Source organism: Epinephelus lanceolatus, chromosome 14, assembly GCF_041903045.1.
Source record: "Epinephelus lanceolatus isolate andai-2023 chromosome 14, ASM4190304v1, whole genome shotgun sequence".
NCBI lineage: Eukaryota > Metazoa > Chordata > Actinopteri > Perciformes > Serranidae > Epinephelus > Epinephelus lanceolatus.
The window spans coordinates 36,184,285-36,201,574 of NC_135747.1; the positions used below are offsets into that span (position 1 = coordinate 36,184,285).

Genomic DNA, 17,290 nt, shown 5'->3' on the forward strand with positions numbered 1-17,290 from the left:
CACACTACACTGTTATTAAAATAACTCAATTGACTCTCTTTGTTTCACATGGTACATGAACAACAGATTCTTAGGTGAAAGTCTGGAGTTTGTTTGACCCATTCACCTCCTCTCCCTTCCACCCTTTGCGGACTTTCCTACTCTTTATACCAGTGGTTCCCAACTGGCCCAGCCATGGGGTCCAGATTTCTTCTTAGTCATTAGTTTATGATCCACACAGTTTAATATATTCAGCGTCATACTTACGTTTGGTCATGTCATCGAGCTAGTTTGCCGTCTCTGTCAAGTAGGTGTTCGTTAGTCATTCTCTCTATGGCAAGAAATGGCAATTTAAGTAAAAGCTCTGCGGTGGAAATTCACTGTACTTTAAAATAAAGTGTGTTTTGAACCAACTTGACGTTTGCGAGTTATTTGCGGCCCATTCAGAACAGACCCATGACCCAACTTTGGACTGCGACCCATCAGTTGGGAACACCTACAGCAGTTGCGTGCATTGTCAAAACACGCCGCAGCCCGGTCTGTCATACGGCTGCTAGAGGATGCCTCTGTGCCTTGGAATCTGATGCCAAGGGCCACTGGACAAGCATCGCTATTTGACGAGTTGGGAGAGAGACCGGCTTGTTAAATAACCCTGTGGTTGACGTGGTTAGGTTTAGGCACAAAAACCACTTGGTTATTTAACAAGCCGGTCTCTCTCCCAACTCGTCAAATAGCGATGCTTGTCCAGTGGCCCTTGGCACACGATCTCGGTGAAGACAAGATCGTGTTTTGGCCCAAAATACCTGCTTTTCATGGCATTATCCAAAATGGAAATGCAGTGATGCGTTTGTAATAAAACAACCACTCTGGAGCAACCTCTAGCTCAGCGGGGAGAGTGTACATCCCATGTCGGCCCAGTCTTCATTTCCAACCTGAGGCCCTTTGCTGTGTGTCATCCCTATTCTTTCTCCCCCTTTCCTGTCTCTCTTCACCTCCTCTGTAATAAAGGCACACAAAAAAAAAAAAGCTTTTTGTGGCATTGCCGCCGGTGGAAACGCAGCAATGTGTAACTAAAACACAACCTGCTTTGTTGTTTGTTGGTATTGAACATTGCTCTGTAGCTTGGTAGCCATCTCCCCTTGATGACACACCATCTACCGTCACCTCAACCTCTCAATGTCTATGACAGCTCATATACTACATCACTTTAGAAACACTGATATGACACATACGAAACATACAAATGTGACATATCTGTGGTTTGCAGAAACGAACGATGCCAACATTTTCTTTTGGCGACTGGGCTGTTTCAAAAGGTCAAGAACGAACTTTAAACCTCAGTGATTTTGATAGAGTTGGAACCAGATATTATAAAAATACTAATTTACACAGTGTAGAGGACTGAATCAAATATCAAATGGGTTTTTAGACCAAACATTCCTGGTTGCTTCAAGTGCCAGAAATAAAATCTAGGAAGTCCAAATTGAGTAAAAGATCAAGGAGTTTATCACTCATGAGACCAAAACACTGAGCAGTAGTGAGAGGATTTTACAACTCTGGAAAGTTATGTTGGCACTCCAACATTTATCCTCAGTTTTGATATTCGCAAGGTAAACACTAGAGTGATGATGCTGCACTGAGTTGTGGCGAAACTTCAGCGAGATCTCCTTGTTTGCAGACGACCCTGTCTTTTTTAGATTTTTGCCCGCAGCACTGGGGTGGTCTCCTTGAAATAAACGCCACCAACAAGTCACAAATCAGGCCTGATAAACACCTGCAATATTCACAGCAGTTTTATTCACTTACTTACAAAGGACTAATCATCTCAAAACCAGAAACACGGACTGTGAGTTCAGGCCTGTTTAAACTAAAGCAGTTTGCCTATAATAAGCTCACATGTAAAGCAGCTGTGTGCAGTTGGAAAAGCCAAGACTAGCTTAATTCATGTGATTTTTTTCCCCTGTTAGATAAACACATTCATTCCAGAGCTACTTGTTTCCTTCCAAATTGTTTCAAATAGTTTCATTAAACCACTTCCTCCTCCTTCTGTGTTGACAATAGACATGTTTAATTTTATTTCACTTGCAGGAAACAAATGACTGACAGGCGAGCTAATAACGCCCGAGAAAACACATAAAACTCACAACACAGCACAAAAATAAGCACCACACACTTCATAAATTTATCAATATGTAATTAGCCCTGGTGGCAAAGCTTCGCGAGCAGCTCCTCTCTGAAGAGTGCAGTCATTTCCTGCTGCAGAGGCAGCGTCTGTTGAATGCAGCTCAAAGCCACGACACCAGATACTTGCTGCGTTTTAATTAAAAGTGTCAGACGCTTAACAGATCAGGCATGGGCTGAGACTCAGGGAAACTAGTAAGATTCCCCAGTCACCACTGTGGGTGCACAGCTACAGGCTGATTCTGTAATTCGACTTAGCTAGATATGATTTTTTTTTTTTTTTCAAAAAAGGAACATGTTGACATATGGGATAGTTTTAAGAAATGGTTAATGTGCAAAGTGAGGGTCTTGGCTGCAGAACGACTACGACAGACCTAATTACACAGAGGGGACTGCTGAGAATTAGCGGGCTTTTCTGACAGTTGAAAATAAATAGGGCAGTTAATGAACATCCTCAAAGGGGGAGGCCATGTTTCCTCGCTCTCGCCTGCCCTCTCCCATGTGGTGTGGGAGCAGCTCTAATGGTTTTAGCTGACACCCGAGTAAGTGAATTTGGAGCCAAAGGAGAACAGAGAGGCAAATTAGAAGTCACTTCCTCTTTCCTGGAGCCCGGGGCTGACATGACTGATATCAGTCAATAACAGGACCACAGGCGAGGGACGGCTGGATGGGGAGCCCTGTGTTTCCAGCTGACATGAGGCTGGGGGTTAGTGTGAGGCAGCATGGTGGTAGAGAGTTTCAGTTTGAGGCAAACACTACAACAGCTAAACTCAGGTTTAATTAGCAGTGCCTCAAACATGAAGAAGTTATTAGCTAATTACTCAAATATTTGGTCACGATGCCAGTGATGTTTCAAGGATTTTTTTGCATTGTCTGCAAATTTTATCACTTTAGATGCAAGACTTTTGACTATGGGAGAAAAGAATTTAAAAATAAACTAAAAATAGCCTACATTTCGCCTTGCTACAGCAAAGAAATAGACATCTGTACATTTGCAGGACTTCTATAAGTTAATTTAAGACAACAAACATTTAAAACACTTCTGGCCCCGATTATAGTGAACTGAATTTAGACTAGAGTTGAGCGATATGACTGTACCCACCTATGTGCAGCACTTTGGTCGACTGCCGTCATTTTAAATGTGCTCTAGAAATAAATCCTGACTTGACTTGACTATATACTGTGCAACATTACAAATGTGTACAGTGGTTGAGATTTGGCAATATAATTTCTAACGGCGGAGCTACTTGGGGTAGATGAGTGCTGGATTCTCGCGTAATCTCGCTGCCCTGCAAGGTAACATCATTTGGGCAGACATGGAGGAGGAGAGTGAAGTTGTAAATACAGATACTTGAAACACAGAGGTTGCGTTAGACTTCCTCTCTCTTTTCTTTCTGTCCGTCCGATAAAATTCTGTCACAGCCTGTCCGTCATTTTGATTTAATTTAAAAAAAACAAACAAGAAGAAGATATATTTAATTTTGTTCATTCAATTTATTTCTTTGAATAATTCATATACAGAACAAGCTTATAGATTATGCATTTAAGGGTGCAGTGCTATTCGTTAAGTTGTAAACAAAATGTTAAGTACCACAGCACACCTATGACCTATGAGGCACACACACTTGTGAGCACGCACACGGTTAAGTTATGGCTCGTTTCAAAGGTTATGTAACCACTGTTCCTCTGGAAACAAGTTTGCATTCATTAGTCAACAATAAATATAAAATATAAGGATGTCTTCTTGCCTCTTCATCTTCTCTAGTTTGCTAGCCTCAGACTGAGAAAAGTAATTTTATTCACAGTGCTGCTTAAAGGCTACTGCTGACAGCTACCATTAACTTTTTTTTTTTTTTTTTTTAAAGATATTTTTTGGGGCATTTTTTTGCCTTTAATGGACAGGACAGCTAAGCGTGAAGGGGGGAGAGAGAGAGGGGATGACATGCAGCAAAAGGGCCACAGGCTGGACCCGAACCCAGTCCGCCGCGGCAACAGCCCTGTACATGGGGCGCCTGCTCTACCACTAAGCCACCAATGCCCCAGCTACCATTAACTTTTAAGGTGGAATGTTTTCTTGCATGTCACTCAGTGCATGAGTTGATGTCGAGAATCAATCAGCACACCTTAAATGTCAGTGTATATGAATTTCAACCAGATTATGCAATCTGCAAATATTCCATTTCCTCACTTGTAGAAAAATAAAGTGGCAAAGCGTCATTCTGGGCGCTTTGGCAGAACTAGTTACGCGTTTGATGGAGAGGAAAAAATGAACAGACACTGACCATGCAAAGATGCTCAGCTGCTGTGACATTTTTGCAGCGGTATGTATCAATATAGCCCAGTGTGGTGGCTAAAGCCAGCTTGACCATGGGGTCATGCACATGAGATCAAAGATGAGACTAGACATTAGTGAATTCATATGCATACGCCACCAGGAAGTGTCCACGCTCAGCAGTCAGACAGGAGTCAGGTTAATTTCCAGGGCTGGTACCTGCGGTTATTCCACAGGCTAGTTAATAACATGTCAGGCAGGAAATCCAAACTGTGGGATCATTTTGAGAAGATGAAGGACGAACCCAAGGTGATATGTAAACTCATCTTCATTGGTTGACTACAAACATGACGTATCATCTGAAACATGGAAGTAGCTACATGCCCATTAGCCCACAGCGTCATTAACAGGCGGCTCACTCAGTGTGTGACGTGTACTTGTAGATAAAATATAGGCCTATATTAATGAAGGTTCATTAGTACGGTTTTGTATTTCTCTGTAATGTAGCACAGTGTTAACAATGTTACTGATACTATTCTTTCTCACACCTTCAACTCAAACCACCAAAATATATCATTTAATCATTACATTAATATCATTAATATGCAGGCAACTAGTCACCAGAACGCATATATCAACTCTGTCAAATTACTTCAGCTTACAGCACAGATATTTGCTGTTATGCAACAGCAAACAGCAAATTTTGAATATAGGTAACAAGATTTTAAAGAGCAAAAACACACAGCTGTGTCACAAACATCTCCCTCAAAATTCAAAGCATCTGACAAAGGTCACACTTCATCTCTGTGTCAGTCCGTTGAGGTTCAGTGACTTTTTAAACACATTTTCCAGTGCAGAAAAACCTCCAGAAAAGCGTCTTGTTTGACGCACATCACACCTCAGGGCATTGTGGGCGTGCTGGTGTTTTGCACTCAGCCGTCCACATTTGGAGAAAATTAAAACAAATGAAAACCAACACTTCATTTCTGATGTTATTGCTGGTAATGAAGCACTGCTGTGATGCTTTTCGAGTCCCCCCTGCTTCCACCCCTTTCCTCCCCTCTCGTCGCACACCTCTCCAGCCTCTCTGGAGACTCTGCCCTAACAAAATACAGACGGGACGGCGGTGAACGTGCATACTGTGTTACAGCTCGTACATCAACCTGCAACAGGGCTTTGGGCAGATGGCTGAGGTTTTTAACTGCAGCGTAATGCAAGAACAGCTCAATAATTAGCATCGTTGTCGTACTGAAACACACTGGTTATTCTTACACGTGCCAGGGGACTCGTTGTTTGCCTTAACACCCCATTTGCTTCTCCAAGGCAGCCGTGCAATGATAGGAAACTCTACGCTGAGTTATAGTAGGCATGTTTAACAAAGTAAAAAGGTACACTCAAGGAGTGCTACTGAGGATATGATGTCACATGCCAGACAGGGAAAGGAAACTGCACCGAAAAAACTCAAGATAGACGAGGAAAAAAAGTTTAAGTGACAAAAAAAGCTGCTACAGTCAGGAATAAACTATTAATGATTTAATGTGTCACTCAGAGCTGAGAGGGAAATGCCCAGAACAAAATAATCCAAAAAAATTGTCATTTAAACTTATGCAGAAGTCATAAAGGCATAAAAAAAATCCCTGTTATTGATAGTAACAGAATTTTGTGGTTTTGTAAAAACCTAAAACAGCTAAAATAATAAATTAATCACATTTAATTCATGTGATGACATGATGTAATTGTTTTTACGGAGAACCACATTTTGCTTCGACCTGTTTAGTTTAACTTCACTTTATGATTTCCTCCATTTCCCAGAATGCCTTTCCCCCAGAGACAGGGGCGTAACCATGTCTGCTTTCATCTGTACTCTAGGAAGGAAAAAAAAAAACCTTCACCCTTTGATTCGGAGCGACTGACACCAAGCTGACAGTAACTGTTTTCAGTCTCTGAAACTTTTTCTGCTGTCCAACTAAACGCAGCTGCTCTAAATACCAAAACTTCCTGCTGCTATTCAGACAGTGTTCTCCACAACAGTAACAGATGAAGAGACTGTTACAACTGAAAGCAATCAACTAACCCTAAAAATTAGGGCTGTGCTGAATCGTTGAAACTTCATAATGCTGACAGTTGAATTCTGAACCAGCATTCAAATGCTGCGTAGCTCGTTTTTTTTTTCACGTTTATTAATTCTGTTTAAACTCTGTATTTCTGCACAGCTGCAGATAAAGATTATCACTAATATTATTTGTAATATACTATTTGTCAATGCAGTCTACCTCCCAACTCTTTTAATAGTGTTGCTTGGTCAGTGGCTCCATACACATGTCAAAATATGACACTCTAGGTACCCCTCCAGCATCAGTTTTGGACATTGTGTGTAGGCTAGGCTGACTTTTGATTTCACACGGGAAACAAGCAGCGGGCTCCCAGGTGAAAGTCGGAATTTGTCTGATCCATCCACCTCCCATCCCAATCTATGCCGACTTTCTCTCTCTTCATACTACTGCAGATACTCGGAGCGTCAAAAAAGGGTGCTTTGGTGCATCATCATCTGACACCAAGAGCCACTAACCAGGGACTTTTTTAGCTTTAATTTCAGAGTAGGCACTCTTCCAGCACGAGAAGTGACGTAAGTGTATGGTGACTGGTCAAACGCAGCCAATGCAGCACTGACAACCGCTGTTTTCAAAAACCTTTTAACTGCATAAACAACAAACAGCACAAAACACAAATAGTTCATACCAAAAAAAAAAAAAAGAGGGAAACACAGACAAATGGTTCGAGACAGCAAACTAATCCAGGCTTTGCTCAACATATACAGTGGAAATACAGCGCAATTTTGGCTTATCAAAGTGGCAGTGACAGTGCTATACCAACCGCCGACTGGTTTACAGGACGTCACTTCAGTGTTGCCATTAGTCCTGCGAAAACAGGAGAAAAAGCCCTTGAAGCTATGTTGTTCTCGAGCAAGATCCCCAATGGCCACTTCCTCTCAGGGAGTCTCAAGAACAGTTTGGTCCGAAAAAGGCTGTATGATACTTTTATAACTAAGCCCTTCAGTCAGAGAGCTGACTTTAAGACTGACTATAAATCACTTCATGGTTTAGGGCTAAAACACATTCCTCACATCCTTTTGGCCTCTTAGTTCACCTGGAACAGGTCTGCTAACTACAATCAAAACACTGTTGGAACAAACAGTTCATTACCGCACTCTCTGTTAGACTTGCTTAGATTTCCATGCTAAAAAAACTTCTTCTTTTTTTTTAATCTTTGTGACGTAAAGCATCTCAGTTTTTTTTTCGATGTATGAAATGTCCTGTATAAATGAACTTGCCTTGCATAAGTAGCATTTAAGAAGTTGACAACCCAACATATCTTAAGGATGCATTATGATACTAGCATGCCATCGGTATCGGCCAATATTGGCTTTAAAATGAACTATCAGCTTTTTCTGACTTGGCACAATGAATGAATATTACATACATTGAAAAGTATTGTACTTCATGTCTCCATCTGCGGGTGGGCCATCACAATAAGAGTATGCTTGCATAATACGATGTTAATTCCACTACAGAAGAGACTTGATGATCACTAAGATTAGGTGGGGATATATAGGTATCGGTATCAGTCAAATAAAAAATCCAATACCGTGCATCCCAACCATATCTGACTGCTAAAAATGTTTACAGTGTGTGTATGAAGAAAAACTAGACTTTAAAAGGACCTTGTCCATCTTAACAACAGGCAGCTTGTTTCAGGGCTGCTTGTACATCAGTCAGCTTAGCTATCACTGGACATGGAGCTGAACACTGGAAGAAGTATTCAGGTCCTTTGTTTAAGTAAAAGTACTCATATTACACCATTGAAATACTCCACTGCAAGTAAAAGTCCTGCATTCAAAACGTAAGTAAAAGTAAGTTAGTCTTATCAGCAAAATGTACTAAGAGAATGTACTTAGACTAATCTGATGATTATTTCTTCGATTAGTCGACTAATCATTTCATCGAAAAATGTGTTAAAATGTTGAAAAATGTTAGTCTGTCTTTCCCAAACCCCAAAATTATGTCATCTAATGTCTTGTTTCAGACTCACGCCAAAGGGTTTTAGTTCACTGTCATGGTAGAGTGTGTAAAGCTGCCAATATCTGAACGTAAGAAGCTGCAATAAGAGTATTTTGGTGTACTTTATAGTACTTTTCTACGAAAAATGACTCAAACCGATTAGTTGACTACTAAACTAGTCACCGATTATTTTTATAGTCGATTAGTCATCGATTAGTCAACTAATAGTTGCAGCCCTACTGTCAGTGTTTTAATATTCTACCTGATGTTTGTGGATTAATATTCCTGCTGCATTAATGTGTATGTTGCATTTTAATGCTGCAGACATTTAAGGTAGTGGTCATTTTAACTTAAATCTAAAGCAATGAATCATGTTCATTAAGATCACCATATGTTTGCAGCCTGGCTGTCCTGACAGTGTCCAACTTTTAATGGTGTCAAAAAAGCAGCCCTGTTTTCAGCTTTGTAACAATGCATTTTCCAGCTGATAAAGAGGGTTTTTAAAGAGTCTATTTAGTTTAAGGCAACTGGTCCAGTCATGGGGTTCACATTTCTCCTTGGTCATTAGTTTAAGGTCTACACAGTTAAATATATTCAGCGTCATACTTGTGTTTGGCCATGTCATCCAGCTAGTTTGCTGTCTCTGTGAAGCAGCTGTCCGTTAGTTAGTCACTCTACAGAAGGAAACTGCACTTTAAAAACACCAGAAATTCACCATACTTCAAAATAATATGTGTTTTTTTAAAAACAAAACTGATATGTTTTCAGGTCAGTTGCGGCCCATTCAGAATGGACATAGACTCACTTTTGGACTGCAACCCAACAGCTGGGAATCACTGGTTTGAGAGGTGGGGGAATTTTCTCAACACATGAGGGAACACTCAATGCTTCAGCTTACCCCCAATATTCAACATCAACACATCTGTAGACACGTGGCTTTTCTAGTTAAGAAGTGGAATGAAACATTGTTATCTGTAAAATAGTTTAAGCAAGCTGTATAAAGCTGCATAAGATGGAAATACTCGAGTACAAGTACCTCAGATACATAAGTAAATACAGTGTCCACATTCCACCAATGCTGTGAGGCTTCACAAACGACATGTTTACTGAGCATATTATATATAAAGCCATAAAGCTGACACCTTAGTGCTCCTGTACAGACAGCCAATATCACCACTACTAGTTCAAACAGCTTATTTATTAAAAGAATAATTAACTATATAATGTCCACTCGGTTTAAATGAACGAATACATACAAGACGAGTTTAAACGCAACTGTCCCTTTACAATATTAACTCTTGTCATGTGTAAACTGAACTAAACTGTCTCAGGGTGTGAACAGAGGACACGGGGAGTAAGAAAACACACAGTCCCGGTGTTGCCGGTAACGTTTCAGTCCGTGTGTCGGTGTACGGTCAGGACACACAAAATGTCTCCGTTAACAACATGTCTTCACATACCTTGTTTCCCGTACAGGCTCCGGAGCAGAGTAACCTTTGAGGAGAATTAAACCTTTGAATGAATCTGAAGAGATGTTTGAAGTTAGTCCGCACGGAGAGCGCCATCTTGGATTTTGACTTCACCCTACGGTGGCTCTGGAAGGACAAAAGGGAGGGAAGAGTTTCAGCCCATAACAGTAATAAAGGAAAATATTATCATTTTAATCTTACATTATTACAACAAAGTAAAATAAAAAAATAAAAATTAAAAATAAAACACCAAAAAAAATTACACAAAAATAAATATATATATAAATGAAAATAAAATAAAATAAAATAAAATACAGGAACCATGGTGAAATGTAACTCAAGCTTGCTGAAGTACAATTTTGACATACCTGTACTTAATTTTAGTATTTCCAATATCTGCTACTTTATATTTCTACTCCACTACATTTCAGAGGAAAATATTGTACTTGTACTTTACTTACATGTATTTGACACTTACAGTTACTAGATTTATTTATTTATTTCAATAAATAAAATTATATGCTTGATATAACGCAGTGGTGTATCTGTCCAGTAGTAGCCTCAAAGTATCTTAGACTGGCTCCACATTGAGGAACTACAATATTAAAACACTTCTACATGTATTGGTCAGTCAATATAATGTTCTATAGTATTATAAAACAATAAAAGTCATTCTGCATATTGAGTACTTTTAATTTTTTTTACTTGTAATTGAGTGGGCCTATTTTTGGACTATGGAATTTGTACTTTTCATTAAGTAAAGGATCCAAATACTTCCTTCACCACTGCAGGATATATAACCATGAAATAGTGAAATATTCCAATACATTTTTTAAAATTAAGCTCATTATTATGACTTTCTATGTTACGCTGCTTCCTTTTCCAAACAGTGTTTAATCTGGGTGTGTTAATTTATTGTGTAATTCCAGTTGCTTTCTTGTAAAATATAATTTTTCCAGTGTGTGGTCTGAATGAGCAACCGCATAACAAAGACTTTTTTTTTTTTTTACCAGGACGTAAAGTAAAACATTGAAAGAATACTTCTTTCCTCTTTGATGACTAAGAGAAGGGTTACCCGCCATGCAAAAAGTTAAATGTTTTAGCTTGAGTGTCAATGTGTGAGAGTTTCCTTGGATAAATCAGATATATTCTGGAGCATTGATTGATTTAACAGGAGCCCAATATTAGGGCTTGAATTTCAATTTGCTTTTTCTCTTGTCTGGAGGCTTTTCCCTACATAATTCTTCTCAATAATGTTCACTTCAGCAACACCACATTCATCAACTATTAGCACCTGGGGGTGAAGAGGTTCTCACATCTTTAACTTTAGTGAAAGCATCAATATTACAGAGTTAAAATATTCTTCTACAAGTTAAAGTCCTGCATTCCAAATCATACTCAAGTTAAAAAAAGCACAAAAAACAAAGCATCAAACCATACTAAAGTAAGTAAAAGTACTCATTGTGCTATTGATGAAATAATGTGTTCATCACTTTAATGTTGCAGCTGGTAATATTGGAGCTATATTTAATTTCTTCACGATAAACATGAAAAAGTTAAAACCACTCATTGAATGTAATTGCTTCAACTTAAATCTTTTAACAGTTGTCAACTTAAAAAGCTTGTGTTCACAATAAGGGAGTGCAGCTTAATCCTTAATAATTATTTTGTAGATTTTTATGTTGATAATCTAAATTTGCAAAGTAACTATAAGTGCATTGGAGCACAAAGTACAATACTTGCCTCCAAAATGTAGTGGAGTATGATTATAAAGTACCATAAAATGGAAATACTCAGGAAAAGTAAAAGGCCCTTACTTAAGTAGACTACTTGAGTAAATGTACTTAGTTAAATTCCTCCCCCAACCCTACTCGAGTAAAAGTACAAAAGTATTTGCATCAAAATATAATCAAAGTACAAAGAGTAAAATGCCTAACTAGTTACATGTAACAAGGAAAGTAACTTGTTACATGTAACTAGTTACGCCCTGACACTGTGAATGTAATTGCTGGGGGTGTTTCTGCAGGATTCCAGCTTCTGTGTAAATAACAATATTGAGTGTACGCAGTGGTGGAAGAAGTATTGGGATTTTGTGCTTTAGTAGAAGTCGCAGTATCACAATGTAGAAATACTCTATTACAAGTAAAAGTCCTGCATTCAAATGCATTAATGTGTTCATCACTTTAATGCTGCAGTTGGTAAAGGTGGAGCTAGTTTAATTACTTTTGTGGTAATAATGAAAAAGCTTAAAAAAAATACTGTAGAAAATCTAATTGGATCAGTTTTTTTAATGGTAATTAGTTAATTCCTCTAACTTAATTTAGTTCATTGGTTGAATATAATTTCTTTAGAAGTTGTCATAACTTAAAAAGATCGATTCAATCTATTGTGTTAATTTTTGTTGTTAAGCAAAAACATTTGTTTTTAGAGATTAGCTTAATCCATAATAATTTATTTGGTAGATTTATATATGAATAACCTAAATTTGCAAAGTAACTATAAGTGTAGTGGAGTAAGTACAAGTAACTCAAAATCATACTTAATGTTGCAGCTGGTAAAGGTGGAGCTAATTTTAATAACTTTTATGGTAAACATAAAAAAGACTAAAAAAAAAAAAAAAACATGCAAGCAAACAAAAACTGGGAAATTTCATTAGAAGTTGTTATAATTCAAAAAGACTGATTCAAACTGTCGCATTGTTTTTTGTTGACCTGAAACAGTTATTATTAGAGTGTCACTTAATCCATAATGTGACCTGATAATTTTTGGTTGACTTTATACTGATAATTTAAATTTGTGAAGTAACTAAAGCTTTAAAATAAAGTACGATATTTGCCTCCAGAATGTAGTGGAATATAATTATAAAGTACAACAAAATAAAAATACTCAAGTAAAGTACAAGCACCTAAAACTGTACAGTGCTTGACTAAATGTACTTAGTTACATTCTACTTAGCACAAAATAAATGGAGATAAGATGAAACTCAAACTAAAAGAGAAAAAATAAGGGTCTTATATTCATGTAGAGTAAAACTCAGCCACTTGTAGGTGGAGCTTCCTCCTCTCTGCTGAACTGAACACCAGCTGCCTGCACTGATCTATATGTATGTCTGAGCCGTGTGCAGCCTATGGAAGACGAAGATGTGCAATTACACACCACCCCCACCGCACATGTACAGTAGGCTATAGAAATGTGTCAGACGTGCGGTTTCCTTATTGTCTGAGGTCTATATGTTAATTGGGTGGTGTTGTGTCTAGGTCTGGCTGCTTCCTCAACAACTGAACTTTCCCAGGGAGGCAGCTGCACAACTATTCCATACCATACCTCATTACAAAATGGCGATATACGTACTATAAGTGATTATGCTACACGCTGGGTAGGGTTACAATATGTTTGCAGGGCACGCTGGCCGCTCCTTCAGACCTCTTGTTTCTCAAACATCTGCTCCTGATTTTTTTTTCCCCTCCACCTTTTGCATCTGGTTGCATTTGCGGCACAAAATACAGACTATCATTCCATATTCATTATTATTTCCCGAGGCGCTGAGGCCGAGCTCTTTGGTGTTTCACATGGTGGAGACCTGAGCCAGTATGTTCTCTCACGCCTGGGTGATGGGAGATCTGGTCGGTGGAGCAGAGACCGACTGGTGGGAGATGGGTTTGTAGTGTGTGTGTGTGTGTGTGTGTGTGTGTTTGAATCTTCAGCTCCTGTTTCCTGGCCACCCAGTAAAGGTTGGTCCTCCTGCTCTTCTTTTTTCTCCTGCCTCTGCCTCTCTCCTTTATAGTGGAAGAGAAATTCCTTTCCTTAGACCAAGAGTCATGCTTTCTATCTATTTATATTTTATGTGAGTCTCATGCTAATGAGTCTCATCTTCTCATGCGATAGGTGACAGGGTCAGAGTGAGAATGTGTTGATGCTAACCAAGCCAGCAGCTAGTATTAGGGTTATCATCACCCTCTCGTTCAATAAATGGTCTCTTCTGAGGCGGCCAGTAGCTCAGTGGTTGGGGCAGGCGTCCCATGTACACAGGCATTGTCTTTATCCCTATTCTCTCTACCCTTTCACACTTAATCTGTCCTGTCAAAAAAAGGCAAAAGCCAAAATAATAATCTTAAAAAAAAAAAAAAAAAAAAAAGTCTTCTGGCTCCAAAAATCCAAGATGGCTATGGCAAAAATGTCAAACTTGAGGCTTCAAAACAAGAGTCCATAAACCAATGGGTGACATCACGTGGACTCAAGGTCAAAAACTCCTCCTTTAAATATATTTTTTTGTGAAAAAGTCTTTGTTTCAGGGGAATTCAAGTGTTAAAAACTGTCTATCACTCAGTTTGAAGCAGCACAAGAAGAAGAAACAGAAACTCAGCAGTGAGATCTCCAGAGAGGAGCGAGAGGCCGTCCAGGTGATGAGTGAAGACTTTGTGCTTTCATCACAAATCCTCCTGCTTTCCTTTCACCATCAGGGTGATTCATTTTTCATCCTCATCAGGCTCTCTGCACCTCCTGCTACTGCTCCTCGTCCTCCTCCACCCGAACACTACCCAACTTCCTTTTCTCACCTCCTTCTTTATAATTGTCTCTATTGTCCTTACTCTGCCTTGTGCCAGTCCCAGTGGAGGAATGTAATGATATTAAAAATATACCAGTATTATCGTGAAGGTGATGATATGGCACATCCCTACGGCTGAGGCACTATGGATATGTACTGACTTAAAGCTTTAATCTGGTACGGTGCATCAAAGGTAATGGTGACAAATGGTGACATCTATGATTCAAACCATACATGATCCATTTTAAATAAATCAAATAAATACATATATAGTATATATTCATGTAGGTGAAACTATGCATGCAACATTTTTCAGCTTCTAAACACACGCTTGAACACTTTCTCACACACATGCTAACTATCTGCAGCAGCCCTCCTGAGTTTAGGAGAGATGCTGGTAGGAAAGTCCGGCTGGTGGCGACCAACGCTCCACCTGTCATAATACAAGCCAGGCAAGGCATGATGGGAAGGTGGAGGGGGCTGCTGAGTGAGGGGCCAGAGATGTGTGTGTGTGTGTGTGTGAGTGTGTTTTCTGGACTGTCATCTGAACTCTGGATCCCGATGCTGAAAGACAGGATCTCCCCTCTGACACTGCAGGCATTCGGAGTCCACAGGACGTCCACCACCCAAGTGGATGGATGGATGGACAGCCAGCAGAATGACAGACACCTCGACAAACAGAGGATGTGTTGGCGGAGTAAGATGGACAAATGAATGATGGATGAATCAGATGGACCGAAGTACAGACGCACAAACAAAAGAACAAACGCCTGTATGGACGGACAGTCAGCCAGATGTACGGACAGACAGTCGATCAGTGGGAGGGTAGAATTTGGCCGGAGGAATAAAAAAATAATAATGAAGTCAGATACTGTGCAGCGCAGAGAACGTGTCAGTGATTGAATTGTCAGGCCGACCGCACACAGCCTGCAGCGTCACTCCCTCACCGGCCCGCTGTTCTCAGAGTGAAGCCTCAGAAAGCATAATAAACATTCAGTAAAGTATTTTGTGTAAAGAAATGTTTGCTTCCCCCAAAGAGAATCTGGGTTTCATTACTAATCTGTGTGACTGTGCATGTGAGGAACAGTGTGTTTGTCATGTCAACGCATTGTGTCTACATATATTTGCATATTTGTATAGAAACATCCACGCCTGCCTACAGTGTTCCTGTGCTGAGGTTTGAGCAATATGCTGCCTATAATTGGTATGTTTCTACAAACCACAGATACAATACATTTGTACGTTTCATTGAATCATATCAATGTTTCTAAAGTGAGGTAGTATATAAGATGACTTTGTCATCAGGAGGTGGAGGGGACAGTGGATGGTGTGTCACCAAGGCAAGATGCCTGCCAAGCCGCAGACCACTGTTTGAAACCAACAAACAACAAGACTGGTTGTTGAGATATCGCTGCGTTTTCTGTTGGAAAAGTACCACAAACACTGAGTATCTTAAGCCAAAACACGGTGTTTTTCTAACCATAACTAAGTGGTTTTTGTGCCTAATCCTACCCAAACATTAACCACCGCATTGTTAAACCATGAAAAAACCTGTATAATTTCAACATATATGCTTTATAATAACATACAAATGTAACAAATCAGTGGTTTGCAGAAACGTGCAGTGCCAACATGCATTCTGGCAACTGGGTTGGTTTTGCTTTAGTGGTAGCTATCCTTTGAAAATGTCTGCTAGATTTAGGTCTTATGGGACCAGTCGAGATACGTAATCCCTCCAGTGTGTTCTGGGTCTGCCCCGGGGCCTCCTACCAGTGGGATGTGCCCGAACACCTCGAATAGGAGGCGCCCAGAAGGATCCTGATCAGATGCCCAAACCACCTCAACTGACCCCTTTCAATGCAAGGGAGCAGCGGCTCTACTCTGAGCTCCCTCCAGATGTTCGAGTTCCTCACCCTATCTCTCAGGCTGAGCCCAGACACCCCAAGGAGGAAACTCATTTTGGCTGTTCAGCTCCGCGATCTCATTTTTTTGGTCACTACCCAGAGCTCATGACAATAGGTGAGGGTTGGGATGCAGATGGACCAGTAAGTCCAGCCCTCTTCACCAAGATGGTCTGGCACATGTATAATTGACAGACATAGAGAGCATCTCTGTTTTCTCCTCTGAGATCTTCTCATATTATTAATTTATTCATATTATATATTCGTTCTATTATTTTTTCTATGATTCACAGTTTCAGATGCTGATGACCTGATTTTAGGGAAGGAGTATACCTGTGTCCAGGCATGTCTCAGACACAACAGGTCATAAAACACAAGGAAAAAGTAGATCAGAACATTTAAAAAAAAAAAATCAGGATTATTCTTTCAGGCTAACTTGCCTGTATTACATACAACAGCTAAAGACAGACAAGACAGGGGGAAGGGAGACGGGGGGCAACATGCAGCAAAGGGCCAAGGGTCCGAATCAAACCTGGGCACCTGTTAAGGATTTAGCTTTTTAGTACATGTGGCACACACTCCACCAGGTGAGCTACCAGGTTGAATAACATCTCCAAAATTTAACTTATAAACCTAAAAGTGGTGCTGCAAGTACATATCGGGGTAAAATTAAAAGGATACCACAGTATGACAGAAGGAAAGCGTCAAAGTAAAGGTAACCCTAAAAATGAGTCATAAGGTAAAATATTATGAAAGAAACTTTTCTGATCTCATGCAAAGAAACTGAAATGTCACTGCAGCAGAGTTGTACGGACAGATGGAAGATAAGTAGCTTTAAAAACTAGAATAGGTTACTATATAAATGTACGTTATGAGGTGCTAAA

At 39.7% G+C, this 17,290-nt stretch overlaps 1 protein-coding gene across 1 annotated transcript in view; it reads right to left on the bottom strand.

Annotated features, from left to right (window-relative positions):
- The window catches only part of wars2 (tryptophanyl tRNA synthetase 2, mitochondrial), a 109,288-nt gene that overhangs the window by 34,224 nt on the left and 57,774 nt on the right, over positions 1-17,290 (bottom strand). The window contains exon 4 of the mRNA XM_033617225.2: positions 9,951-10,085. Within this exon, the coding sequence (XP_033473116.1) occupies positions 9,951-10,085 (135 nt within the window). The remainder of the gene's footprint in view (positions 1-9,950; positions 10,086-17,290) is intronic.